The sequence below is a fragment of the Pelodiscus sinensis genome, chromosome 2, assembly GCF_052426305.1.
Source record: "Pelodiscus sinensis isolate ZL-2025 chromosome 2, ASM5242630v1, whole genome shotgun sequence".
Taxonomy (NCBI): domain Eukaryota; kingdom Metazoa; phylum Chordata; order Testudines; family Trionychidae; genus Pelodiscus; species Pelodiscus sinensis.
This window is the reverse complement of record NC_143053.1, coordinates 147240124-147263295: the sequence shown is the minus strand read 5'-3', so window position 1 is coordinate 147263295 and position 23172 is coordinate 147240124. Positions and strand designations below refer to the sequence as shown.

The following is a 23172-nucleotide window of genomic DNA, read 5'->3' as shown; positions in this document are numbered from 1 at the left end:
ATGGACCTCTGTTGGACCACAAGAAAGGGCACCTAAAGAAGAATGCTTTAATGAATCTGAGATAAAACAGTTTGCCTCCATCCAAAGACAGGTGGGGCAAGACCGGGATACTTGCCCTCTTGATGTCAGCAGGGACAGATACAAGTCTACATTGATAGGCAGGTTTCACATACTTCTTGGTCTCTATTTTATCAAAAAGGTGATGAGTATTTTCTTGAACTTAGTGATCTTCAATTCTAAATACTTGGGCATCTGAATCATCAGCCACTTAAACTTCTTCAGTCATCAGGACACATCATCACAGATAAAAAGTAAGGGTACCATCAGGATAAGATACAAATTCCTGGCCAGCAGGCAAAGATTTTTTGCCATTGTCCACAGCTTCATCTAATTTTGACAGGAATGGCTCAGTGAATCCCCAACCTGTAGGGTCCTGGAGATTGACATTATTGGAAAAACCAAAGAGCTTTCAGAACAGATAAAACAAGAACCAAGACATCTGATCTGCCCATGTGCTCCCTGAATCCATGATTAGTTTCTTCTTCCTTCTCTGCAATATCACCTGTTCCCCCCAGTAAATAAATCATCTGCTTCCTCTTAACTCTTATACTTGAGAGCCAGGAAATTGGACAATGTTGGAACTGAATAAGCCCATCAGAAACTGCTCTCCACAGTCTCAAATGCCTCTTCCTAGCTAACTTCCCCGACTCTGAAATAGTTGACCATGTTGCTTCTCTTCCTCTCTTTCTCTAACAACTTCTCTAACTACTCCTTCAATGGATCCTCCTTATCTACCCACCAGCTTTCTGTGGGGGTTCTACAGGGCTCTGACTTTGGTCCCTTTTCTTTTCTTCTTCTGTACCTCACTATGGACTCTCATCTACAAAGAAGTTCAATGACCATCTCTATGCCAATGAATCATATATCTACCTTTCTACTCCACAGCCATCTCTGTCCATACTAAAATATCAGCCTGTCAGATATCTTCTTATGGATGTCTATTCCTCAGCTCAAACTAACCATGGTTAAAAGAGATCTCCAATTCTTCCTCCCCTCCCAAACTCTTCCTGCTACTTTATTTCTCAATCACTGTGGACAATACTATCATTCAGCCCATCTCTGCTTTCTATCCATTATCTTCAACTCAGTCATCTCTCTAGATCCTCATATCCAAATGATATCTAAATCCTGATAATTATTTTTTCATAACATCTGTAAGGCATATTCTCTCTCATCAACCAACATAGTTAAAACTCATTATCTCAGGTCTTTACTATTGCAATATCTTTCTCTTTGGTCTTGACAGATGCACTCTTGCCCTGTTCATATCCATTCAGAAAACTGCATCAAAGATCATTTTTCTAGACCATTAATGTGATCACATCAACCTCTCAATCCCTTTACTGCAGTGTTTCTCAAAGTAGTCTGTGGACCCACTCTAAAAAAAACTGCTACCGGGCCACTCCACTTTGTTTACTTACCGGCTCTGCAGTCAAGAAGCCTCACAGCTCCCCTTGACTGCAAACGGGTGAACCCCAGCTAATGGGAGCCACGAGGCTTCGTTGCTGCAGAACCGGTAAGCAAACATATCAGAGCGGCCCAATAGCAGCTCTTTCAGAATGGGTCCACGGACTACTTTGAGAAACACTGCTCTGCTGGTACCTCCTTTTATACTGCAAACATGAGTCACTTGGATGGACTTTCAAGGCCCTTCTTGGCCAATCCCCAATCTACTCATCTCATTTACTATGGAGGTGTCCACACTTGCCTCTGACCCACAAGTTACTGTGACTTCAGCTCAGTGAACTTACGTATTTGCTATCCTACTATTTCAGTTTGATATCTAATTTCAAAACTAAATTCTATACAGGCAGTCCCCGAGTTACGCGGATCCGACTTATGTCGGATCCACAGTTACGAACGGGGATTTTCTCGCCCCGGACAACAGGAGCGGCGGGACGCCTGGTCCCGCCGCCCGTGTCCTCCGGGGCAAGAAAAGCTGCTCTGCGTCTCCCTGGTCTGCTGGTGGGGGCGGGAGGGAGAGGAGCCAGCAGACCAGGGAGACGCGGAGCAAAGCGGCGGAGGACCCGGGTGGGACCGCGGCGCTGATCTGGAAGACCAGGGAGACGCTGAGCAAAGTGGAGGAGGACCCGGGCGGGACCACGGCGCTTCCAGATCAGCGCCGCGGTCCCGCCCGGGTCCTCCTCCACTTTGCTCAGCGTCTCCCTGGTCTGCTGGGGGGGGGGGAGGGAACGCAGCTAGTGCGCCCCCCTCCCCAGCAGACCAGGGAGACGTGGAGCAAAGCCCTGGGCCTGTGGTAGAGCAGGTGGGGCGCTGCCGGTGGGTCCCGCAGCACCGCTCCTTGGCACTACTGGACCAACCCGGCAGCACCCCAGCTGCTCTGCCCCAGGCATCCCCAAGTCAGCCGCTGCTGAAACTGACCAGCGGCTGACTACAGGAAGCCTCTGCCCCGGACTTCCTGGAATCAGCCGCTGATCAGTTTCAGCAGCAGCTGACTTGGGGATGCCTGGGGTTCTTAAGTTGAATCTGTATGTAAGTCGTAACTGGCGTCCAGATTCAGCCGCTGCTGAAACTGATCAGTTTCAGCAGCGGCTGAATCTGGACGCCAGTTCCGACTTACATACAGATTCAACTTAAGAACAAACCTACAGTCCCTATCTTGTACGTAACACGGGGACTGCCTGTAAACTACTGAATTACATGGAATACTGCAACTGTAAAAAGATTTTTAATAGTGCACACCCTGGATCTGAGTTCAAAATGTTGTAAAATATTATACACACTCATTTCTTGAATTATGAAAGTGCTGGCTGAGCCTCCACAGTTCCGGTATTATTGAATTTTGCACTTAAAGCAGGGTTTGGGGTTCTTTGTATACCAAAAAGACAGCATATTAAAAACTACACCATTTACTATTTGGCTGTGTCTAGACTGGCAAGTTTTTCCGCAAAAGCAGTTGCTTTTGCAGAAAAACTTGCCAGCTGTCTACACTGGCCACTTGAATTTGCGCAAGAACACTGACGATCTAGTGTATGATTGTCAGTGTTCTTGCGCAAATACAATGCTGCTCCCTTTCAGGAAAAAGCCCTCTTGTGCAAAAGCTTTTGCGCAAGAGGACCAGTGTAGACAACTGAGAACCATTTTGCGCAAAAAAGCCCTGATGGCGAAAATGGCGATCGGGGCTTTCTTGCGCAAAACCGCACCTAGATTGGCACGGACGCTTTTCCACAAAAAGTGCTTTTGCGGAAAAGCGTCCGTGCCAATCTAGATGCTTTTTTCCGCAAATGTGTTTAACGGAAAAACTTTTCCGTTAAAAGCATCTGCGGAAAATCATGCCAGTCTAGATGTAGCCACTGAGTATAGAATGAATATTCTAATAATTTACAGGTAAACCCTTTAATTAGTATGAATTAGAATTAATTTAAAACATGGGTACTGTAAAGGGATTTAGTACCCTGACATTTCTAATCCCAAATGACCTTGATATAAATTATCTTAATAATGGATTAACACAGATTCTTCAAATTTCCCAGGTTTTTAAAACGCTCTGAAATCTTGCACTGAGAATACATTTGAAGTTTTAAGATCATGTTTGCCTTCGTCCTTCAGAAAGAAAGTTTATGCATCAGACTTAGTGAACAATAATCTTCTTCAGATAATGCCACCAAAAAGGTACTTTGCAAAATGCTTACTAGCAGCAAACTAGCATCTTACTAGCAGCAAACAAAGAATGCCAATGACACCATTCACCAGCAACTCACAGGGTTGCTCTCTACCTCCTAACAGTATCAGAGGCTACCATCTTCTGAGTAGGCTGGCTTCACTTCTATTGAGAACATAGGAGGAAAAACCTAATTTGAAAGAGAGCATCTCCACGAAGGGTAACCTGTGGCCCCCTGGCAATAATAGAAGATGGCAGCCATTTTGACAGAGCAATTTTTGGTAGGATTTATCATGACATTACTAGGGAGGAGGAAAGAGGAAAAAGATCAGTGTGTCTTTTAAAAATAAGTTTAATCAGCAACACAAATATTTTAAATAATCATACAGTTATTCTATTCTATTGCTATAGGATAAAGTTAAGATTGTTTGAGAACCCAAACTGCATTTACATATTTTAACATCTTTGAATTTCTTTTAAGTTTAATCTTAAATGTGAGTTTCTTGACATTCTAATTTTTTAATAGAATTACAATATCCCTGTATTGTATTTTACCCTAAATTACTGATGTAGAATCATAGGATGGAAGGGACCTCAAGATGTCATCTAGTCTAGTCCCCTGCACTCATGGGAGGATTAAGTACTACCTAGCAGTCTTAACTCCATCCTATCAGTTTTTCTCTGTATTATTATTAGTATCTTAGATCCTCTTGTTTCTTATCCACTTCCCCTCCCCATATTCTAAGACATATCTATTCCAGGAAAAACCTCAGTATATCCTTCTGATATTAAAGGGAGGAAACCACATTTGCTCAATATACTTCTCCAACCCTTTAAGCATTTTGTTATTTCAGAACATTTTAAGCAGATATGTAGTACTGATTTGAAGGATATATGTCAAGTTTAACATTTTTGAAGGTGTTTATTTAAACACAGAAAAATAAAACCAGACAAGTATATACTCTCATACCGTCACTAAAAACGTCTGCATTGCATCTGAGAGTGAATCTCCCAGCCCAGTTCCAGCTGGAGCTGCAACATCAAAGAAATGGCTACACAGCTATTTTTAGCACTACAGCACCACCCCTATTATCATAAGTCTCTGGACCTGGCCTGAGAAATTCGCTCTCAGATGCAGTTTAGTGATTCCCTATAATGCCTAATAAATTCTCAAATCATCCAAAGACCAACACCTAATGTATAAATTGCATGACAATACACCATCGAATTTGTTTCTGCATTATTAATAAAAGCAAATTATTTCAGTGGCAAATTCATAAAGCTGGATCTTTGGTCATGGTGGCTGTATAGACCAATGTGGGAGGTTTGGAGCTATCTTCTGTGAGGATCATTAACACTTTCCATTGTGAAAGGAGGGTACACCAACCCTTTGAAAAGGCACTGGTGAGACTCCTCTTCAAGGAAGCATTTCTTGACTTTAACAGTCTTGTCAACTACCACTCTGTCTCTAAACCCCTATGTTAAACAGATTATATTAATAAATGGGGCTTTCCAGACTCATCTCAATCTGATCATCAGTCCCTACAACCTTAATGTTAAGCATGGATTTAGTATAGAGATGTTTTCATTGATTGTTGACAATTTCCTCTTGGGACAGACAACAATCAAGTATATACGATCAATGTGCTGGCTTTATAAACAAATTATATAATTTGACAGCATTTGAAAAATTCTTTTATTAGTTGCAAATAAGGCCTATTATGTGCTAAGGAAGAAGGCCTAAGCTATTAATTTTCTAAGGAGCTTAAACGTTAAGTTAAAAAATAAGGTTTTCAGATTTACAGCTGTCAGGGTAATCTTCTCAATATGAAAGCATTAACCCATGATGTGTTATCTTTCTGAGTTTGTAGACAAACAAGCTCTGGTGCCTTTGTTGCTCTTCATGATTTTCCCAATCATCTACAGAGTGAAATTAACAAGTCTGATACTACATAATACTGTAGATGCAGCAAACTAACAAAAACCATGTCAATTTCACTTAGCTGTTGTTTGGAAATCATGAGAAATCTTGGAAGCAGACACTGGCACAATTACTCCATCATCCTCTGCACCCTAGTGAGGTGAGAGCTTGGACTATGAAAATTAACACTGAAATTCTCTCTCTGATTGGACTTGAACAACAGTAGGGAATTTCCAGCCACTGACATCTTTCTGTCCAACACGACATCTCAGCAAGCCCCTTTAAAACCACATGGAGCACCTCCAGCTCCAGAGTCAAGCCTCTTGAATAAAAGACTGATGCAGCTGCCAGAATACCTGTTTTTTTTTCCTGCTAAACGGGACAAGCCGTTTAAAAGCATTTATATTTAAAATAAAACATAGAACTAAAAAAGATACAATCAATATTATGTTGCTTGGATACAGTATCACACTACCTTTCTGTTTTCTGAATTTTTATACCATAAACATATTAGGGAAGCATTACTTCTCCCTATATGTTTGCTCAGCACCTACTACCAGAGAGAGGCTTGATAGGGACTGAGGGCCTCAGGGACTGTGGGAAACATAACACAGATTTCTTGATATTCTGTTTAAAAATTTTACCGGTGTAGTGCTCAATATGGAGCTAATACAGCTATCTAAATTAATAAGTTGTAAATACTTGTTTAAAACAAGTTTGTCCAAACTGAATTATGAGGCTGACATTTTTCAAGGGGCAGAGAAAAGAGGAGTTGGAGATCACAAAACTGGAAAATATGAAGGAGAATTGGGATTCTGTAATGAGAGTTAAGAAAAAAAGAGAAGAAAGAAAAGTAAAAAGACTGGGTAGGGTCACCCTTCCCTTCTGTGCTTCAAAAGAGGCTCCTACCTAATGCACAGGTGCTTCTGGACAGCTGCCACATCAGGGAAGTAAGTAAAAGGGCAAAATTTAAAACAGCGCCCCACATTGAACAGGTTTGATATTTCGATTCTGTAGGCCGTGAGCAATGGGGAGTCCTTCAAAGGTTCTCTGGCTTCTCTTCTGCACTGGCCTCCGCGAATCCTCAAATTGACACCAGACCCTCCGGTCCCCCCCCCCATCAGTAATAACGCAAGGAGCCCGGAACGTAACTCGACAGGATCCCACCCAGGCCCAGCCCATCTGGCCCCTCGCCCTGTGCCCGCACCCCAGCAGCACAAAGAGGCCCCGAGATGAGCTAGGACCGGCACAGCTTCCCCCCCCCCCCCCCAGGGTTACGGCCACGCTCGCAGGGACGGGAACGGCTGCCCCGCGCAGTAGCTGCCAGAGCGTCGTGGCAAGGGGGCAGAAACCAACCCCCCCCATCCCACCTGCCCCTGCCAACCTGCCCCCGCCCCAACCTCTCCTCGGCCAGGGCTTCCCGCAGTGCTCGGCCCCGCGCTCCCAGAGCCCGGCCCTGCCCGCAGCCGGCGCCCCGCGGGGACCAGGCGGAGCGACACCGGCCTCGAAGGCCGCCACTTCGTACCTGCGCTGCCAGCTCCCAGGAAGTCACTGACAGGCGCGCAATGCGCAGGCGCCGCCCTGGACGCCGGAATGGCAGAGCGACCGCCCGGCACCTCGGGCTCACTGCGCAAGCGCGAAACCAATTCGCTCTCCCTCCCGCCCCGCTTCTCATACTGCGCATGCGTATTATCCTCTGCCAGGCCTTTCCTTCCCAATTCCCCATTGCGCCTGCGCTGATAGTCTTCAATGCTGTGTCCGAGCGAGGGGCGTGGCGTGGCGTTCGCCCTTCCCTACCCCCTGGTGGCGGGGCGGGATTCGAAAGCGTGTCCTTGGGAGCTGCTTTTCCCTGGGCTGTCAGCCTCTGTGCGCGCAGCTCCCGGGCAAGACACATTTGCCAGGACTTAAAAATCTTTAGGGATGGAGACTCCACTAGGGAACCCATTCCAGTGCTTCACCACCCTCCCAGTGAAATAGTTTTTCCTAATAGCCAACCTAGACCTCCCCCCACTGTAATCTGAGACCATTGCTCCTTGTTCTGCCATCCCTCACTTCTAGGAACAGCCTCTCTTCATCCTCTTTGGAACCTCCCTTCAGGAAGTTGAGGGCTGCTATCAAATCCCCCCTCACTCTGCAGACTAAATAAGCCCAAATCGTTGAGCCTTTCCTCATAGGTTATGTGCTCCAGCCCCTTAATCATTTGGGTTACCCTCCGCTGGACCTTCTCCAATGCTTTCTATAGTGGGGGGCCCAAAACTGGATGCCATACTCCAGGGCTGTGTCTAGACTGGCAAGTTTTTCCACAAAAGCAGCTGCTTTTGCGGAAAAACTTGCTAGCTGTCTACACTGGCCGCTTGAATTTCCACAAGAACACTGACTTCCTACTGTCTGAAATCAGTGCTTCTTGCGGAAATGCTATGCTGCTCCTGTTCAGGCAAAAGTCCCTTTTGTGCAAAGCCTTTGCGCAAAAGGGCCAGTGTAGACAGCTCAGATTTGTTTTGCACAAAAAAGCCCCGATCGTGAAAATGGCGATCGGGGTTTTTTTGCGCATAAGCGCGTCTAGATTGGTACAGAATCTTTCTGTTCTGAAATGTGATTTGTCCTTTTCATATGTGTTCATTTTTTTTTAATTGTATCCTTTGGTATATATATGGCTGTGACTATTTTCTTCCACTATTTGATCTGAGGAAGTGGGTCTGGCCCACGAAAGCTCATCATCTAATAAACCATCTTGTTAGTCTTTAAAGTGCTACATAGTCCTGTATTTTGTTTCCACAAAAAGTGCTTTTGCGGAAAAGCGTCCGTGCCAATCTAGACACTCTTTTCCGCAAATGCTTTTAATGGAAAACTTTTCCGTTAAAAGCATTTGCGGAATATCATGCCAGTCTAGACGTAGCCCAGGTGTGGCCCTACCAGTGCTGAATAAAGGGGAATGATAACTTCTCTAGATCTGCTGGAAATGCTCCTCCTAATGCACCCTAATATGCCATTAGCCTTCTGTCCTACCAGGGCACACTGTTGACTCATATCCAGCTTCTCACCCACCGTAATCCCCAGGTCCTTTTCTGCTGAACTCCAGAAAACTGGAAATGTTCAGAAATCATGAGATTATGTAAAAATGGGTTTTCATTTGCTTTTTGAGCCTTTAGGGTGCATGGGGATCATACTTTGAAAATTTCTCCACAACCATAAGGGCTAGACACTCATTTTTCCTTTGAGAATAAAGGCTGAAAACATCGCATCTTTGTTTGACTGTACGAGCTGGGGCTTTAAGGCAAACAATAATTATTATGAGACTCATGACAAAATAATGAGCGTTGGCAACACTGCAGACGGTTTCTGCCCCCTTCCACACCAGACCCAGTTCCACCAGACTCCTTAGCCTAGTCTACTAGTCTACTCCTTTCCCTCCCTCTAGTTCAACTTTTGTCCCTTCTTTGAATCAGGCAGCTCCCTCCTCCTCATTCCCTACTTGCCAGCTGATCAGTGGCAGATTTAGAGTTAGTGAGGCCCAGTGCTCAGCTTCCTTTTTGCCCCCCTCCTTCTATATTATAAGTAATAAGAAGTAAATGAAAATAAAGTGAGGCGCCTTGATTGTTTTTGTAGTCTAACTTTTTTTTCCACAGACCATTTGAAATTTGCTGAAGGTCTCGGGTGGACCACTTAATGATCTTTCCAAATATTGTTTGTACCATTCGCTAATTACTGCAAAGTGCTTTGGATAAGAGTGCTTTATTTAAAAAAAAAAAAATCTCTGTGGCTGCAGAGGACACCTTCAGGTGCCCCAGTGGCCCTGCATTGGCTGGCCTGAAGAAGTGGGCAGAGACCCACATGTGCTTTACCTAAAGGTGAGGGAGGCATAGTGCTATCAGTCATCTGAGTGCTGCCCCTCTCCCCGTCCTGGGCTCTCTATCCCCTGGCCACTCTCCCCCTTGCCTGCGGGCAGCCACCACTCACCAGGTGGCATCCAGCAGCACAAACACAGGCTGGAAGGCGTTAGAGATCACTGGGTAGATGCACAGCTGGCGGCCAGAGAGAAGCAGCGCTTTCCCGCTTCAAAGCACCGCTTTTCTCTGGCCGGCTGTGTGGCTCTTCTGAAGCCTTCCAGATCATGTTTGCACTGCTCACTACCTTCTGACAGCTCACCTGAGGCTGCAGTCTGCAGGTGGGCCTCCCTGCTCTCTTGCTCTCCCCCCCACCCAGCCCTTTCTGCAGAGGGACTGGCCCCCACTTCCCTGCAGAGTGGCCACCCCCTGTGTGGGGGGGTGTTGGATCTGGTACTGGACTGCCCAGCCCAGGAGGGCTCTGTGTCATTGGGAGGGGGCATGCCAGGGTACGGTATGTTTCATTTAAATCCACCTCTGCAGCAGATGAGTCATTGAGAAAACAAGGAGAAGCACTGGACATTCCCTGCTTTTGATGGCTGGCTCCACCCAGCCCAGAGCTACCATTACAGGAAAAATGTCTTTGCCGTTGTAGACCTAAGGCTAGAGCAGGGATGGGCAAAATACAGCCTGTACAGATCCAGCCTGCCAAATATTTGAATGCAGCCTGATGCTACCCTGTCTTCTGTGGTCCCATACACTGCTCAAAGCATCCGGTTGCTGGGGCAAGCATGTGTATCTCTGTGTGGTGCATGCTGCTTGCGGAGAGGATTCTGTGTGCTGCACCCACCTCCAGCACAATCCTCGTAGCGCCCATTAGCCAGAAATCAGCCAATGAAAGCTGCAGGCTCAGTGCTTGCAGGTACATGCAGCACATGGAGACCTGCTAGCCCCTTCTCCCAAGGGGCGCACTGCCCAGAGACACACACTGACCCCAGCAGCCAGCCACTTTGAATAGTGTGTGGGACCGCAGAAGGAAGGGAGCCTATCCAAGCATCCTGATGGGCTGCCGCCTGGCTCTGTCTCCAGTAAACACTTTCGATTCCTAGCCAGAGCCTGTATCTGATACCCTACTCCCTTCCACACTCCCAACATCTTGCCCCAGGTAAAAACCTCCTACTGCATCCAAGCTCCTTCACAAATACTGTGTTGTACTTATTAGAAGCACACAGGATCTTTTTCAGGGGGAAGACAATATGCCACATATATTGACAATACAACAGGAAAAGTAGCATATGCATCCACACACACAGGTCTAGCAGATGATACTAGTTACTAGTCTGTGGTAACTCAAATCAATCTAGTGGCCAGTTAGATTGAACATGAGTGAGGAGCTGGGTTCTGTTGGTCATGATCCGAAGTGCCAAGGCAGGACAGAACCCAAAGTTCCATGGCAAGAGCACCCCATTTTTATACTTGTCAGTTCCCTGGATCTCTTGCGCATCTCTTTGCACATCTCTTGCACAAAAGCACATGCCAGGGTAGACGCTCTCTTGTGGAAGAGTTTTTGCACAAGAACTCTTCTGCAAAAGAGTTCTTGTGCAAGAAGCTGCCAGTGTAGACGTAGCCAAGCTCTTGTGTTTTCCCCAAAATGAAATCACACCACACAAGGACTCACAAACTAAAGCAACCTCCAGCCACTAAGTTCAATAATCCTTATGTTTTAGGTGAGGGTTTATGGAGAACTTATCCTTACTTATGTTAATTGAAGGGTGAGTTCACAGTCATGAAGAGGTCTGTGATTCATCCAGTCATTAATCTCAGTTTAACAGTACAAGGCAGAAGAAGAGAAATGTTTTGGGGGGATGTCCTAGATTAGAACCCCTTGGTCAGATGACCCCAAATTTGGATGGCCTTGTGCTTCCATTAAGGATATCAAATTTAAAAGCAAATTTGAGTATCTGTTTGGATTTTAGAGCACGTAAAGAGTTGAGTTTAAAGTGCATAAAATGTCAGGGATGGAAACTCTTTAGCTATTTTTCTGTACTTTTGTGCATGGGCAGTGTAAAAATGTACATTTTCTTAAATACTGTTCTCAGTTTGGGTCCCCCAAAGAATTACTGTGTGCCATGCACTAGCTTGGGTAAAACTCAATATACTTGGACCATTTTCTCTTGCATCACATCAATAATACGATGTATATGAGTACAGAGGGGTGGACTAGACAATCTCTTGAGGTCCCTTCCAGTCCTAAGATTCTAGCTGGGGGGGGGGGAGAGATTTAGGAGGGAAAGCTACCTAGAATCTCTTTTTAAAATGGCTATTTTCTGGGCTTATGCTTCCAGAAGCCAGGGCTCAAATTACATAGGGCAGTTTGTTGCAGTGAAAGACAATGCAGAGACTGCAGCAGCAGTGGCAGAGGCACCAGCCAGAGGTCAACAGTTTCTGTGACTGCTGTCAGTAGCAGAGGCATTGCTCAGTGCTTCCCTGACATTTTCAGGGGTGAGACGTGAACCCATGTAAATTCACCATGGAATGCTCAGACTTATATAACCTCAAACTCTGATGCTGACAAACTAGGTGCTAGCTCTTGCCCAAGCTACAGATACTAGCTAAGAACTAACAAACTAATAGCTGGAGACCAGACTAGGTTACCTGCAGATTAGTTTTGCTCAATTAGTATTATAAAAGTATATAAAGTGTTTAGATGATATGCTTGTAAATTACTGCATGTGTTAATCTCACTTGTAATGAGATTACAAGTGCATCTGATGAAGTGGGTCTTTGCCCACGAAAGCTTATACGCCAATAAATCTGTTAGTCTATAAGGTGCCACAGGACTTAGAACATAAGAACATAAGAATGGCCATACTGGGTCAGACCAAAGGTCCATCTAGCCCAGTAGCCTGTCTGCCGACAGTGGCCAGCACCAGGTGCCCCAGAGAGGGTGGACTGAAGACAATGATCAAGCGATTTGTCTCCTGCCATCCTTCTCCAGCCTCTGACAAACAGATCATCTGAAGAAGTGGGCTGTGCCCACGAAAGCTCATGATACCATCTACATGGTTTGTTAATCTATAAAATGCTGCCAGACCATTTGTTGTTTTTTAAGTTTATCCTGTACAGACTAACTCCGCTACCCCCTGAAGCACGATAACTCTGTTACTCTTAGGATTTAGATAACTAATTTGTGTGTATGTGCCTGCTTGCTTTAATCTGTAAATAACTTTAATTTCTTTTTTCCTAGTTAATGAACCTTTACACAATTTATTACAGGATCAGCTATGGGAATTATATTTTATGTAAGATCTAGGGTACCAATTGATCTGGGGGTTATTGATCAGTCTTTTGGGATTGGAAGCAATCTGAGTATTGTGTGATTTTTGGTGTTAGTGATGATTTATCACTAAGTCTGGTCTGTCATTGTAACAAGATAGACTGGAGAGTCTATGGGGACTATCTGTATCTCTATGGTAAGACTGTTAGGGTATGTCTAGACCACATGCCTCTGGCAATAGAGGCATGTAGATTAGGCTACCCAGCATAGGAAAATGAAGCGGCGATTTAAATAATCGCCGCTTCATTTAAATTAAAATGGCTGCTGCGCTGAGCCGATCAGCTGTTTGTTGGCTCAGCGCGCTAGTCTGGACGCTCCGTGGTCGACATCAAAGGCATTTGTTGACCTTTCCGGTATGCCTCGTGGGATGATCACCACTTCATTTTCCTATGCCGGGTAGCCTAATCCACATGCCTCTGTCGCCAGAGGCATGTAGTCTAGACATACCGTAAGTGAGCAAAGAGTTTACATTTGTTACTGCCTTGGTGAAATTTAATTTTAGAACACACCAATAGTTTGGGGTGTCTGCTCTGCTTCTTAACGGTTTGCCGTGAGGTTGGTATTCTTGCTTGTGAGACACTCCAAACAGCATGACAAAGACAACCAATTGTGAGAGGAGTGCAGCAGAGGGAAAGGAGAATGGCAAGTTAAAGGGACATTTGACCATTGGACTTTCACACCACAGGGGGGTAAGGCAAACTGTCCAATGTATTTTGGAGTGGGTGTTTACTTATGGTTTATATGCTTTTAAATTGCTGTTGCAGTGTTTTCCCAAATTAATGTGGAGTCCCCCTCAGCACTTGCAAGTGGTGAAGTGTTGTCTCTTAGGGTGTGTCTAGACTACATGCCTCCTTCGACGGAGGCATGTAGATTAGCCAGATCGGAAGAGGGAAATGAAGCCGCGATTAAAATAATCGCGGCTTCATTTAAATTTAAATGGCTGCCCCGATCTGCCGATCAGCTGTTTGTCGGCAGATCGGGAGAGTCTGGACGCGATGCCCCGACAAAGAAGCCTTTCTTCATCGACACAGGTAAACCTGGTTTCACGAGGCTTACCTGTGTCGATGAAGAAAGGCTTCTTTGTCGGGGCATCGCGTCCAGACTCTCCCGATCTGCCGACAAACAGCTGATCGGCAGATCGGGGCAGCCATTTAAATTTAAATGAAGCCGCGATTATTTTAATCGCGGCTTCATTTCCCTCTTCCGATCTGGCTAATCTACATGCCTCCGTCGAAGGAGGCATGTAGTCTAGACACACCCTTAGAGGCACCTAGAGGGTGATATTTAGTGTTCCCAGATTACTGGATGGAGGCTTGAGCCATTTCTGCTTTGCAATATTAAGAGGAGCCCCTATATATTGAACCCAGCCCTTGTTCTGCCAACATCACATAGCTGAAGGGTTACAGGTAATACATTTAAAACAAATTACAAATATCAGATACTAGAAGATATACATGGCATTGCCCAGGTCCTTCAGGACAGGGGGTTGATGGTGTGGGGGGTGCAGGAGTCAGAGCAGGGCCTTGGGAGTGAGGGGGGCAGGGCAGGACGTTAGGAGTGAGTGTCTGTGTGTGGGGGGGTGAAGGTTGGGGGTGAGGAGGGGCTCAGGGCAGGAGAGTTGAATCATCGAGGCTTTCTCTCCCACCCCAGGCCAATGCCCCCCCCCCCCGCCAAGGGTCTTCTGTCTCCCCTACAGCCTCCCTGGCTGCCAGAGGCCATCTGTGTCTCCCCAGCCACCAGGGGCTTGCCTCCTTCCTCTGACACTGCAGCCAACGGTGTGGAGCAGGGGAGCTACTCACCCGGTCTGGTGGCAGGCAAGATGGCAGAGCCCCAGCTCTGCTGGCCACTCCTTTGACAGTATGGCTGCCCACAGTGACCACCCTCAGTACTGCATCCTTCCTCTCTTTTCTCTCTCCCTTTCCATGTTATGGAAAACAGTCTCATTCCCAGCACTTCCCATTTTCTTGGCATGACCAAACCCTGACCTTGCTTTAAGTTAGGTTCAGAGGAAGCTGCAAATCAAATTTGCTAGTCCTAGCTCTTGCTGTTTAGGAAGACTTCTTGAACAGACTCAGCCAGTCAGACATTTTTAAAATATATAGATAGATTGTCAGTTACAGCAGCAGTACCAATAGCAAGCAATAGAATATATTTCATACCCATCTCTAAATAGACTTGTCAGGGCAGAGAGCAATGGAAAAATATCAAGTAAAAGTAATTGCTAAATCTTTTTTTTTTCTTGAAATGGGTGTTTATCACATAGTACACAGCACAGGCAATTGCATAATATAACCTGAAGGGAATACAAAGCATTTGCAGCTCTCTGGGAGGTTATTTTTAAGAAGAAACATTTCATTGCTGGGATACTGCTAACGGTGCCCTCCCATGAGTTGGTGTACAATTCCACTGTGTGTATGTATGCTCCATAGCAACAGCACATTAGCAAGTGAGGAGGCTCAAGGGAGCTGTTTGTTTGGTGGTTTCCTTTCTCTTATCGAGAAAATTAAATTACATGACAAGAACTGATGGGCAATAATGAAATGAAAACTTCCTCAGAAGGCGCAGTGTGGAATGGGGAGAGACCAGGTGTCTCCAGGGCTCTGGAGTTTTAGCTGGGTTTACAAGGGTTGCCATAGCAGCTGTGGAATTCAGAGTTCCCAGGAAGACAGCAAACTCAAAAACAGGCTGAGAGGGAACATCAAGTCTCCTAGATCTCTGTGCCCCAGGCTTCTCTTCAGGACCTGCACCTGCACTTACAGTAGGACCTTGCACTCTCCCAAAAAGGGTGAGTTTCCAACTCCAATAAGAGACAATAATAACAACTTCCAGGACAGTTGTATTATGAACAACTAGAGAGGGGCATTTATTATTTTGCAAAGTGCCAGCTGAGGTTGCTTTGCAAAAATTAACTGAATCTGTAAAATCCTGAGGTGGGAAGCAATTGGATCAGTGGTTTTGCTTAGTCCTAGTCAAAAGTCCCCTGTTCTGTAGCGTTGGATATATAAATGGAAAAAAGCTGACGGTATAGAAAAAGGGCCCCTTTCTTTAATGTTACTAGGACAGTTTGTGAACTTCACTGTCCAGCTGTCAGTCACTCATTGCCCTAGGTTACTTTGTGTGCTGCTACAGATGGAGGAGGCAGGGGGACATATGCCTGAATCAGGGGGAGGTCAGCTCAACCCTGCTACTCCTGAACCTGCACAGCAAGAAACAGATCAAGCAGCAAGAGGAGCCTCCGCTGCCTCCAAGCCCGACATGGAGCTCAGTCCGCCTCTCATCACTATCAACAAAGGTAGGGGAGGAAATAATAGGAAATGTTTTATATTGATGCTGTCTGGGAAATGCTTTTCTAGGAACAAAGAAAGTCACTCACTATGATAGCCTGGGAGGGAAAAGGAGGAGGAGCAGGGATGGAGTGTGAGTCAGGTGATTTATGGTGTTTCAGAAGTGTGGGGAGGGAGGGAGAGGAGTGTCCCGCCCCTACTGCTCCCATTTCCTCCCAGCATTTTCAGAGTGCTCTGAATCAGCTGATTTATGGCATTCAAGGTGTGGAAGAGAGGTGGAGGAGAATCAGCAGATTTCTGGGGCTCCAGAAGTGCTTGGAGGTGTAGGGAGGAATAAGTGTGGGGCTCCAGTGCCTCAATGTGTGAGAAGTGTGGGGGAAGAGAGAGGATTCATGGGCCGCAGGTGGAACTCCAATGGGCTGCCTGCGGGTTGCAGGTTGCCCACCACTATTACAGCTTGACTGGGCTCCAGCTATCCAGAATGGGCTGTGCTTTACCCATATTTCTATATGCTAACCAAGGATTTAAACTGTGTTTCAGTTGACTAATAATCCCTACTGTTGGACCACACTGGCTGAGCAGCACTGCCGATGCTTATGGAAGTGCACTGCTCCCTAAGATTGTACAAATCTCCCTCTGGGGTCTGTCCTAGTGTGACTCACAGAACAGAGCTCCTGGTGTGAAGCAGGAGTGCTTAAGGCCTGGTGATCCAGCCTAATGAGGTGCTGAAACCATGTGGCTTACCCTGGAAAAAGAGTGAGGCCCCTAAGGAGTCTGGCATGCTGAAGGGGTCCCCCCAGAGATTGTCCCAAAGCTGAGGTCACAGCACCACTTCTGTGGATCTGTGACAACGTTACTGAGCATTTTCAATTAAGTGATAAAGACAAAGCGAGTGCTTCTTTAGGAGACATGAGTAGCAATATTTAGGAGTTCTGATAACTAGAGCCTTCTGTTTAGAAGAGTACAGAACTCAACAAAAGTAGCAACTGATTCATAGAACTAGATTAGCAAAAAAATGTTGGCAAGATAACTAATACTATGGGGTAATTGAATATGCCAGTGATAGGCATTACTGAAAACCTCTATGTATAAACAACTGAATTTCTATGAGAAAGAAAATACAAGTGTAGTTCTTGGTCCATGAACTTGAAGGGGTTCAAAAGTAATCTGACCAGTTACAACCCTCTGCAAGAGGTAGTTTCACATCCTAGTGAAATGTGTGCATTCTGTTGTAATTATAGTAATCTTCATACTCCAGTTATTCCATATGTGTAAGTTATTAAAACATAGCTAGGAGTTGGAGGCTTGCCAAAAAGATGTAAGATCAATGATGAAAATTTAGATGAAGAAATATCAGAGAAGTCTTAGAGGCAATAGTTAAGTAGGAAAAGTGACGAAATTCTAGGGTCTAATGGCTTTCCAACTTAATTTAACAATGTATTTAAGAAGTATTAGTGGATTCTTTAATACTGCTATGCATGGGCAGTGGGTGAACGTGCCCTTGGGGAAGCTAGCCTCTGGCCCTTCTCCCTCTGCTCAAGCCTCTCCCCCTTCTGCTTCCTTTTCCCTGCTGGGGCCCAGAGCACCTCCCCCCCACTCCAAGCACTGGGTGGGTGGGTAGGTGGTGCAGCTGCAGCAACCCTAGCCCCAGTGGGGAGGGGGCAGTGAGGCTGGAGTGACCCCAGCATGGTCAGGCAGGTGGCACAGCTGGAGCTTGCTTCATTGTGGTTTCTGATTGTCCTTTGATCAGACACATTTGCTGGGAGCCTACCAACATTCTCCATAACAATATAGTACCGAATCAGGGCCTCAACATCCAAATGTCCTTACTGTCAGCCACGCTCACAGACTCTTCCATTCCACAACAGACTCCATGTCTACTCCAACACAGCCACCTAGTATGCACCCAGATTTTCACAGACACGCACAAGATCAGGGCAGCTGCACCTGTATGTTCCCTCAGTGGTCCAGCAAGAACACCTCACTCTCAGGCTTCCAGCTCCCCTGCCATTGCTTTTCTGGGATGGAGAACTGTGTCCCTGTCTCTCCTGACCAGTACCTTGTATTCACTGTGTTATTCCCAGCAAAGGAGGTCTACCTAAATAAGTCTTCTTGCTTCTCCCCTCAGTTATCACACAGTTTTTCCTAAGCAAGAATATGCTATTCTCAAGGTAAAAGCACTACAGATTAAAAACATTAAAACAATAAAAGAACCTTTACCTATGCTAATAAGATTACCAGAGATCACCCTCCACATCCTCTCCAAGCCTCTGGTCAGAGTGTCAGTTCTTCCAACCACTCCCTATGAATCCTTTCCCCCGCTGAAGAATAGCGATCTTGTCCATTTGCTGAATCAGATCAAAAGCACTGAGACTATTCAAAACTAGTCCATGTATCCAAAAAGCCTGTCTTTGCTGGTTCCTGGAGAATCCAGTTTGAACAATATATGTAGGTTGACCCTATTCCCCTATGTGGAATACAGGACACCTGGTAAAATTACTGGTATTAAAGTGAGTTCAGTGGCAATCAATCAGAACTATGCAGTACAAACATTCAAATGAACATCAAGTTGACCATCCCCTGTTGAAAAGAAATACCGAATAGCTGGAGTCTTTTTGTTTACCTTCTTATTTTTAAGGTTTGCACGGAGAGGGGTCTCTCCCTCTCTCATGCACACAAAGATGGAGGTGGCTAACCAACCCAACCCTCTCTGCCCACGGCTCTACACCCTCCATGCCTGGCTGGGCCTCAGAGAGAGACCCACCTCTCTTGGTACCTGGTGCTGCATCTTCTCAAGGAAACGTGGGTGCATGCAGGGTCATAGCTACCCCCAACACAGATTTCTGAGAGGATTCACACCAGAACTTGGCCAGCAGCAGCCTTTCAGCACTGGGCAGGAGAGAAAAGACAGGAGCTGCTTCCAGCCACAGGGGGTGGGAGCTAGGGATGACTTAGCCCGTGTCTTTGCAGGAATCATCTCTTCCCTCCTCTCTTCCTCACTCCTCTGGGGCTTGAATGGAGCTTGTTCTTTCTTGCTCACCTCCAAACTGCTGCTGACCACTGACATGACCCAGCCACCTCCTGTCCTCTGGCTAGAGCATGGGCAGGAAGGGGTTAATCCCCAAGGCTGCCTTGTGCATCAGAACCAAGGGAACCTGACTGCAGGGGCTTCTGTCAACCCAGCCAAAGAGGTGGCTCAGCAGGGGAGGGCGCCTAGGAGACAGAACAGCCCCAAACTGCCTAGGTGTAGGACCTAGGGCAGGGTCAGCAAGTGCAGAAAGTGCTAAGCCCTGGCCCAGGGGGATGCTAAGGAACCTGCAGGGTCAGGGCACAAACAGGTTGAAAATAGCTTCCTTCCCACCACTACAGAGCTTAGGTGATGGGTAGAAAAGCTTCCCCTGACATCGCTGTGCAGGGCTTTGGCACATGCAGGGACTGGCTCCTCCTGGTCAATGTCCCAGGACAGAGGATCTTGAGCTTTCCATGGCTGCCAGCCTAGCTGGGAGGAAGGAAGGAGAAGAAGGAGCCTGTCAGTCAGCTGTTGGTAGGCTGAATGATCTGACCAGGGGCTGGTTCTCTGCACAGTGCTGGATACAGTGAGGAAAGGGTGAAAGGGAACAGCAGGGAGAGGACAGTGGCCAAAAGAAGGCATGCAGCAGGGACTACATTGATGGACCAGAAGCAGAAGAGGCTGGTTCTACACAATGCAGCTTTACCTGACAACAGGCCTTGCACATCCACCCCATCATCAGCCACTGGATCCCCATCAGCCACTGCTGGTGGGTGGGCAGCTGGCAAGTATGGAGCTGGCCAACAGTAGGACCTACCAGTACTGATGGGAGAGGAGAGAGAAAAAATACAGGACAATTTGCCCATTTTTAAGACAAAGTAGGAGGGCTTAAATAGGGGTCTTGCAGGAGGGCTTAAATAGGGGACTGTTTCTTTAAAAATGAGACTGCTAATCCCCTTAAATCTACCTGAACCTCTCTAGGGGAATAAGAGCTGATAACTGAAAGAAATACATTTCATACACCATTCTAGAGCAGGTACATATTATTTCACAATAACACTTGAACAATTGCATTTTGAATATTATGGACCCTCAAAGTATTAAACTTAATTCAATATATTGTAGGACATTGTTCATTTATCATGTTAAGGTTGTGTATTAATGTAAGGAAAAGGATTGGGCATTGAGGATTGTTGTGTGTTGAAACAGAAAGGAACTTTTGTGGCTGAGGAGTCTGTGAGGATATTTGTGTGGTAAGGCAACAAAGTGGCAAATGAAATTTAATGTTGATAAATGTAAAGTAATGTACATTGGAAAAAATAATTCCAACTATACACACAATATAAAGGGGACTAATTTAGCTACAACTACTCAAGATAGAGATCTCGGAGTCATTGTGGATAGTTCTCTGAAAACATCCACTCAGTGTGCAGTGGCAGTCAAAAAAAGCAAATAGAATGTTAGGAATCATTAAAAAAGGGATAGAGAATAAAAGAGAGAATATCTTATTGCCTTTATATAAAACCATGGTATGCCCAAATCTTGAATATTGCATACAGATGTGGTCACCTCATCTAAAAAAGATATACAGGCAGTCCCCGGGTTACGTGGATCCGACTTACATCGGTCGGATCCCTACTTAAGAACGGGGTGAGGGAACCCCGAACTAGCTGCGCCCCCTCCCCCCAGCAGACTGCCGAGACACGCCGTGGCGGTCCCGCCACCTGCATCCTCCATGGTGAGAAAAGCTGCTCCGCATCTCCCTGGTTGCTGGGGGGGGGCCCCCCAACAGACAAGGGAGACGCGGAGCAAAGCCGCGGAGGACGCGGGCGGCGGGACCGCGGCGCGTCTCGGCGGTCCTGCCGCCCGTGTCCTCCGTGGCGAGAAAAGCCGCTCTGCGTCTTCCTGGTCTGCTGGGGGAGCCGAGACGCGCCGCGGTCCTCCTGACCCCGTCCTCCGCGGTGAGAAAAGCCTGGTCTTCGGGAGGGAGGGGGGCGCAGCTAGTGTGCCCCCCCCCCCAGCAGACCAGGCTTTTCTCGCCGCTTCAGTTTCAGCAGCAGCTGAATCAGGACGCCTGGGGTAGAGCAGCTGGGGGGCTGCCGGGTTGGTCCCACAGCGCCGAGGTGTGGCGCTACTGGACCAACCCAGCAGCACCCCAGCTGCTCTGCCCCAGGCGTCCCCAAGAGCAGCTGGGGTGCTGCCGGGTTGGTCCCGCCGCGTCAAGGGTCGGCACTACCAGACCAACCCAGCAACACTCCAGTTGCTCTGCCCCAGGCGTGTCTGATTCAGCCGCTGCTGGTCAGTTTCAACAGCGGCTGAATCTGGACGCCTGGAACAGAGCAGCTGGGGCGCTGCCGGGTTGGTCCCCACAGCGCCGCACCTCGGCGCTTCGGGGACCAACTTGGCAGCACCCCAGCTGCTCTACCCCAGGTGTCCCCAAGTCAGCTGCTGCTGAAACTGATCAAAGCAGCTCTGCCTCGGGCTTCCTGTAGTCAGCAGCTGGTCAGTTTCAGCAGCGGCTGAATTGGGGACACCTGGGGTACAATATGTACCAGTTCCGACTTACATACAAATTCAACTTAAGAACAAACCTACAGTCCCCATCTTGTACGTAACCCGGGGACTTCCTATATTGGCATTCGAAAAGGTTCAGAAAAGGGCAACAAAAATGATTAGGGGTTTGGAAAGGGTCCCATATGAAGAGAGATTAAAAAGAGGAGACTAAGGGGGGATATGATAGAGGTCTATAAAATCACGATTGGTGTGGAAAACGTGAATAAGGAAAAGTTATTTATGTATTTATTTATTTATTCCCACAATATAAGAACTAGGGGTCACCAAATGAAAATTAATAGGTAGCAGTTTTAAAACAAACAAAAGGAAGTTTTTCTTCATACTGCACATGGCCGGCCTGTGGAACTCCGTGCCAGAGGATGTTCTGAAGACTAGGATTTTAACAGGGTTCAGGAAAGAACTAGATAAATTAATGGAGGTTAGGTCCATCAATAGCTATTAGCCAGGATAGGTAGGAATGGTGTCCCTAGCCTCTGTTTGTCTGTAAATGGATGACAGGAGAGGAATCACGTCATGATTACCTGTTGTGTTCCCTCCCTCTGAGGCATCTAGTATTGGCCACTGTCAGAAGACAGGATACTGGGCTAGATGGACCTTTGGTCTGACCCAGTATGGCCGTTCTTATAAGGTATGTAAGTGGATATTGATGCTGGTAATTTCCTACATTTTTAATCATTATGTTAAAAGGAATGCATTTAAGCAACCTCATGTATGGGAATATTACATCCACTAGGGACCAGGAAAAACATATAAGACACAGAAATATAATTCTTGGACAATAAAGGCTGCTTTATCCAGAAATTGGAATTAAAAAAATAGCCAACATAAAAAGTTCACAGAGTCCTTTTAACTTTTACTGGAGCACAATTTTAGTTTACGTCTGTGTTATTTGTCTGGAATCATGCAGTGGAGAATTCTTTCACATCAGTGAGATAGAAGATTGATGAAGCAGCAGATGTATGCTTTTTAAAGAGAGCTCTTGAGTGGGTAAAACATTTTCTGTCAACATCAAAGCAGAAAATTAGATTCTTCTACTAAACTACAACTCCCATGAAGATCTGTGTAGGCATTTAGAATATTTTTTATTTTATTTTCAGTGGCAAGTTTTTGCCTGATAATATTAGGTTTTCAGCCGGAATTTTTTTCATATTGACTGAATTTTTTTAAAATTTACTTTCATTAATTTTTCCACTGGAAAAATTGATTATATTCCATCTATCTCTAGATAGCACATACTTGATGTATCTCAGGATCCTAGACACACACATTCACTCACTATTGGAAAGCAGATTTTAATATTCATGATAGCATCAAGAGGCCCAATCAGGATGTACCAAGGCTTCATTGTTCTAGATGCTGTACAAACATCTATGGAGACACAATCCCTACCGCCAATGAGCTTGCAAGACAAGTGACATACAAAAGGCGGTGGGAAAGATTTACAATGAAGTATATACATTTACACATTTTCAATTTTCTTCTTCTAATAATTATAAATGGTCCAGTTCCACAAACATTATTTTCCTTGAAGAGCACTGCA

General features: G+C 46.1%; 2 protein-coding genes across 3 annotated transcripts in view; one reads left to right on the top strand and one right to left on the bottom strand.

The window, feature by feature from the left end:
* The window catches only part of EXOC3 (exocyst complex component 3), a 38332-nt gene extending 31061 nt beyond the window's left edge, over positions 1–7271 (bottom strand). The window contains exon 1 of one of the 2 annotated variants that reach the window (XM_075921541.2): positions 7129–7271. The gene's annotated coding sequence lies outside the window, so the exon portion shown is untranslated. Of the gene's footprint in view, positions 1–6512; positions 6536–7128 lie in introns of those variants that run through there. The other variant, XM_025179715.3, reaches the window with a different exon arrangement.
* A 7747-nt stretch (positions 7272–15018) lies between these two features.
* LOC102447295 (dynein axonemal heavy chain 5-like) overlaps positions 15019–23172 on the top strand; it is a 290514-nt gene continuing 282360 nt past the window's right edge. The window contains exons 1-2 of the mRNA XM_014581788.4: positions 15019–15549; positions 15894–16056. Of these exons, the coding sequence (XP_014437274.3) occupies positions 15894–16056 (163 nt within the window). The 5' untranslated portion in view covers positions 15019–15549. The remainder of the gene's footprint in view (positions 15550–15893; positions 16057–23172) is intronic.